General features: G+C 39.3%; 1 protein-coding gene across 1 annotated transcript in view; it reads right to left on the bottom strand.

Annotated features, from left to right (window-relative positions):
• Positions 1–5,834: 5,834 nt before the first annotated feature.
• The window catches only part of LOC139685818 (ETS domain-containing protein Elk-3-like), a 61,675-nt gene continuing 61,011 nt past the window's right edge, over positions 5,835–6,498 (bottom strand). Inside the window, exon 4 of the mRNA XM_071582936.1 lies at positions 5,835–6,463. Within this exon, the coding sequence (XP_071439037.1) occupies positions 5,835–6,463 (629 nt within the window). The remainder of the gene's footprint in view (positions 6,464–6,498) is intronic.

The raw sequence follows: 6,498 nt of genomic DNA, 5'->3' as shown, positions 1-6,498 counted from the left end.
AGTTGGATTTAAGTCACAAAACTAAAATGAATTCTCAAATTATATATTTGAATTCAATGCTCAAATTAATACTTAGGTTCCAAACATACTGAAATGAATATAATATAAGTTTGAAGTATACTGCTTAATACCAGAAAACTCAAATGAATATTATAATATGTAAAATGCTTAACCATGTAAAAATGCAAATGCCCGTGGTGGAAGGTGGATAGGTGGATTAATGAAAATATTAGGTAATTTTAGGGTGTGATAGAGCATATAATTTAATGCATTTTTTCAAAAATATGAACATTTAGTATAAACTTTAGTTATGGAGTGATTGAAACACAAACATATCATTGAATGATTCCTTCATAAGCCGTGGAAATTCTTAATTGTAGTAGGATACATTCATAAAGCTGAGCTGATCTTTTTTAGAAATTTATTTAATGTGTGTCTTCATAAACCCCGTGAATTTTTTGTGGATCAATCGTAAGTGACAAGATGATCCCTATATGTTCTGAAAATGTTTTGTGCGAAAAGTTATTTTTCACCCTAACCTTTTTCATTTAAGAGATAAAAAAGTGTTTAATATGCCATAACTTTCAGTAACTTTCAATGTGCATCTAATTGTTTAAAATGTTTTATCTTTCTTTGTTTTTGGGCAAGATGTGGCGCATTAGGTGATGTCTTGAATATTGAACACTGCGAAGGAATGTCCATTATTGACATGTGATCAGTAATGAGGGAATGAGATACCATAATATAAGGGAATTTCTAGGGATCAAAATTAATAAAAATGTTATTGTATGGTTTAATACACATTATAGCAGATAAAAGCCCTCGGTTAAAGTTGATTTTCCACTTCCATGCATGATTATCCACTTATATAAATAAATGTGAAGAAAAGAATGGGAAGAGCTGTAGATAAAATGAAATAATAGGTGGGGAACTGGTGAAGTATGTTTGGGGATGAACAAGCTTTATATAGCCACTCTACCTTGGAATTGTTATTCTAAGGCATGTAACTGAATCATTGTGATATCTTTTGAGTGAAATGATTTATTCAATATTGACGACAATAGGTTTCCAGGAAGGAGTATGGCCATGTTTACCTATAAATACTATAAGTTATCAATTCAAATGCAAAGATTGCACTATTTTAAATACCAATAAGTGACCTTTTATTAGCTTCCTTTTCATTATTAGTCCTCTAACTTTCATCAACACCCAGTGGAATTTAGCCTTGGAGCATTGGAGGAAGTGTTGTCAATTAAGGAGTGCAATGAGTTGCCCTCTGTCACTCTGGTAAGGCCACCCTTCCACTAAGAGTAGCCAGGAGGAGGATGGCATCACATGCACGTGGATTGGGGACTGCACCCTGATAATGGCTTATGCCTCTGCCCAAAAGAGAAGATACCTCTGGCCTTGCTATGATCAGTGTGATGCAACTGCCTCTAACATTTCTTCTAATGAAGTATGATAGATACTGGGATGCATGCAATTGGCTGATAATTAGAGGAAACCTTATATTTTTATGGGAGATATCTTATTCAATTTTACTCTTTTGGAAAGGAATAAATTTAAACAAAGCTATATATTATATACATTGTTGTGTTACTGGGAAATTTACTCATGAAATTTTAAACAAATTAGCTTTTATATCTGGAATTGCTCTCAACCACTTTTTAAATGAATTTCAGTACCTTATTATTTCTAAGAGGATATATTCTAATCCCTAACAGAATGGAATTATACCTGATATGAAATGGCTTTAGTCTTTGGCCAAACTGAAAAATGCATTGCTGTCACTATTTACAGAAAATAAAATTTATAGTAACTAGTACAGTCATGAGGATGCATATCATAATAGTTTCTATACGGGGAGTTATTCAGTGAGGCAGTCTTAGAAACTTCTAGATATTTGTTCAAGGTAATTAGCCAATTTGGTACCATCCTCAGGGCTACAGTCATCATTTCCTACTCTTTTATAACTCATATTACATCTTATGGTGCTATGGTGGGTGGCATTTTGGATTCCATTTCACTTAAGTAATCAATTAATGTGGGTCGTGGTAGTCCAGGGGGTAGAGTGTTGTTCTACTGACCGGAGGGTCCTGGGTTCAAATCCTGGGCAAGGCACTCCGGGCACCTGCAGCTCCACCCAAGCTATGTGATTTTTTGGGTACCAGGCCTTCCTGGGAGACCATAACTGGGAAAGGGACTGGCCCCCTACCCTGATGTGTGAAAATCACACGCCGTATACGGCTTAGTACTGGGTGAGTTCTACCATCACCTACCAAACCAAACCATTTAATCATTTAATGACACAGTTGCATTAGAAGTACCACATAACAAATAATGTTCCAGAATATTTTAATTATCTACCACCTTCAATTCTATATATTGTAATATATGGATGGGAAAACTATTCTTTCTGTTTTTTATTTTGTGTTATCACATTTTTATGATCATAATAACAACACTAGGTTGAAAGAGCGATCAGAGAATCAATCAACTCAATTGAACTATCAAAAGAAAAATTGATTGATCAGACAATAGCTATTGTCTGAACAATCAATAACTGACTGGTAAGATATGAATGATTTCTACGAGCACAGTCCTAATTAATCAAGGCAGTTAAGGAAGAACTATATGGACTCACACTAGTCATTGCATAATCAGTATTCAAACTCCCAAAAGTAATGTTAACCCCAATATTCCTTTTAGTCAAGCTTTCACAATTGAAGTGACTCCACTGTTCACACAGCTTTACTATTATTTCCAAAAATGCAAGAAATTTCATTTTGGATTGATTAACATAATAATATACTTATAAAAGAAAGGTACTTGAATAAACATCCTGCAAAAGTGTTTTTTCAATAAAAGATATTTCGAATGTTACTATAAAGCAATGATAGTCCTGCTTAAGAGATTTTCTGTAGCCTAATATATGATGTATCTTTGCATGAGAAATATGAAATTGACACTCAGCTGTATGGATTGTAGTCATTTTTCTATGCATGATGGGTCCCATAAGTACCCGGCCTGACCTAGAGATGGCGGTAGTTGTTTGAATAATATCACTCAGCAATCTATAAAGTACATGCTTCAAGTTTGAAGACCCCACGTTGATTAGTACTTGCTTGGCAGCCATCAATGGTGAACTTTTTCAGTGAATTTGTGAAAATGGAGAAAATTGGTCATCGTTATATGATACAACACCTTTATTTGAAAGGCCTCAGTCCAACCAATATGAAAGCTGAACTGGATTCTACTCTGGGAGAGTCGGCTTCTTTCTTTACAAGAGTAAAAAATTGGGTTGCAGAGTTTAAACCAGGCTGTACGAGCTGTCAAGATGAGCATCGCAATGGTCAACCAAATGAGGTCACAACTCCAGAAACGGTGAAGAAAATCCACAAGTGATACTGGATGATTGTCGACTGAAAGTGATCTAGCAAGCTAGCAGGCCTAGAAGGCATTTCCAAAAGTGCAGTACATCGCATATTAAGTGGAATTTGGACATGATAAAGGTGTGTGCAAGATGGGTGCCGTGTTTGCTGACACTCGAGCAAAACCAGTGTCGTGAAGATGTTTCAATTGAGTGTTCAGCAAAGTTTCACAGCAACAAAGCAGAATTTTTGCACCATTTCATAACCATAGATGAAACATGGGTCCATTACTTACACCTGAGACAAAAGAACAATCAAAAAAATGGATTATAAAGGGAGAACCAGCTCCAAAGAAGGCGAAGACCGTTTCATCTACTGGCAAATTCATAGCGTCGGTTTTTTGGGATGCATGTGGGATGATTTTCATTGACTATTTTGAAAAAGGAAAAACTATCAACGGTGAGTATAATGCGGATCTATTGTAACATTTGAGTGCAGAAATCAAGCAAAAGTGGCCGCATTTGGTTAAGAAATAAGTGTTGTTTCATCAAGACAATGCACTACGTTATATATTTGTTATTTCAATGGACAAAATTCATGAATTTAAGTTTGAATAGCTACCTCATGCACCCTGCTTGCCAGATTTAGTCCCGTTGGATTATTTTCTGTTCCGAAACTTGAAAAAATGGCTCGTTGGTCAAAGATTTTCCAACCATGAAGTAATGTAGGCATTTATTGGCTATTTTTAGGAGCAAGACAGTTCTTATTATAAAAAGGGCATCTAACTTATTGAACATCCCTGGGAAAAGGGTAGGAAGCTGAAAGGAGATAATGTTGGAAAATGAATACATATTTTACCAAAATTTTTGTGTTTTCTTTGTTGGGTCGGGTACTTTCGAGATTACCCACATATTATTCAATTATTCAGTTCCCTCTGTTATCATTATTTAAAGAAATGATAGAACGCCAACAAAGTCTAACATTAGTTCACAAGGCAGTTATCAAACTCGAAGCATAGCAGTTTCAGGCTTAACTTTATGGTACCTGATGATGATGTGCAGCATCGAAACTATAGTCGTGTGAAGTAATAAATCTTTACATGGGATTGCAAAGTTTCTTTCTCTACCCTCACCCCAAACTCAAAGCCTCAGAACCACTTGCCAAGCTTCAAGTTCATGTCTAAATGAGTCTCGTTGACCTCAATTCAAAATTTATGCAGCATGGATAATGAATTTTTACCCGCAGTATAATTATTCTAATTTAAAACATGAAAATTTACTGTGGTGAGGACAAAATGAAATTCCAAGGGTAAATAAAATTAATTTAATGAATTTCTTTTTTACACTTGTAATAATAAAAATAAATTTTAAGCAACAAGTAGACAACATTGTTTATTTCTTACTTTTATTGTTATTCTGTCTAAGCAATGGCACAAAAGAATCACATTGTTTGGTGCTATATGCTCCTGGACCCAAAAAAAATTTACAATAATTGCTTAAGTTTTCTAATTACTATTCACATTAAAATGAGTTCAAAGTATCAATTTTCAATCATATTTCCTGAATTATAAGAAGGAATTAGTCTCTCAAACTTGAGCATCTTTGTAAGCCAATTATAGTTGGCTGATTAAATGCTCTGCAATGAGAGAAAGAGAAACCCTGAAGAGTGGAAATTTGCAATAAAATGCAAGGGATGAACTAGTTCGAAAATGAAATGAGCAGAATGGTTTACAAGTTGGCAAATGGGCTTCTTTGGGGTTAAACTAAATTCCAGCCGCATTTTACATTATGAGGTCCTATTGACGTTCAAATCAACCTTTGGTGGATTAATATATTAATTCACTAATTGATATATTGATTGAAACCAAATGATAGCAAACGATTTGTAAATGTTCATTTATACACTTCCGCAGCACAATTATTGGTCCCTTTCTCAAAGATTTACATTGGAACAGTGACAGTGATTGAGAATGAACATTGTTGAAATAAGTGGAAATTAGTTTTTTCACAAACCAACTCTACAATGATAAAAAAATAACACTGTAAATAAATAAGGTCATCGGACGAGCTAGTGGAAATGACTGAAATGTTTTAGCTCAATCAGGATGGCCGGAAGAATGGAATATAAAAAATGAAACGATTTTTAAAAAATCGTCAATAAATCACATGTTTTACGATGGTTCAAAGAATGGGTTCTCACTCGTTTTCCGTCTCCTAACATAGAGAACATAAAATGAATACTGGCAATTAACTTCGTCCGCTAGGATCGACGTAAAACTCTCTTCCCGCGATGACACGACTCGAACGGTTGCCATTGACCGCGCCACTACCAAAACACTATGGTCCTCAGAACAAAGACGTGGCGTCTCCGCGTGCGGCCGTCTTTCACTCCTGCACGCACACCCTCGTCACTGAATCACAGATTGGCCGCACCCGACGGCGGGGTCGACGCCGCTCCCCACTCTCACTGCAGTACGGAGATGGCTGGGCCCTTGGCGGGCGAGGTGAGCGCTAGCGGCGAGGCGGGTTCGGGGGCGGCCTGGGCGGCGGCGGTGGCCGGGGTGGGAGCCGGGGTGGGTTGGTGGTGGTGGTGGTGGTGGTGGGGGAAGTGGAAGTGGGGTGAGGCGGCAGCAGAGGCCGGGGGACCGAAGGGGAAGTGGAAGTGGGGCGGAGAGGTGGGCGCGGGGCTATAGCACGGTCCCCCGAGGGCGGCCGTCGCGAGCGGGCTGAGCGTGCTCCAGAAATGCAGCGAGGCAAGCGGCGTCTTCGCGGCAAACGCCTGGAACTGCGGAGAGGCGGCGGCGGCCGCGGCGGCGAGGGCCACACCATGCAGGGCCGGCGCGGGGAGCGGCCGGGCGTCCGGTAGCAGCGGCGGTGGACCCCCCGCCTCTGCCGGCGATCGCAGGAGCGGCGAGCGGCAGCGCGGCGGCGATCTTCGGCCCTTAGTGTCCAGGTTGATGGGCTGGCAGGAGGGCGAGGAGCGACCCGCGTCTGGGGCGTCGCACTCTTCCGCCGACGGCCCCGGGAGCTTCTTCCAGCAGCCAGGGGGTATGGTCGGGCAAAGGCCGAAAGCTGAGCGAATATCCGCTGCACCTGCGGGAGGGAAGGGGTTTGAACTCAATTGCGAA

This window comes from Hetaerina americana, unplaced genomic scaffold, assembly GCF_022747635.1.
Source record: "Hetaerina americana unplaced genomic scaffold, ioHetAmer1.1.p SCAF_12, whole genome shotgun sequence".
Lineage (NCBI taxonomy): Eukaryota > Metazoa > Arthropoda > Insecta > Odonata > Calopterygidae > Hetaerina > Hetaerina americana.
This window is presented reverse-complemented; position numbering and strand designations above follow the sequence as displayed.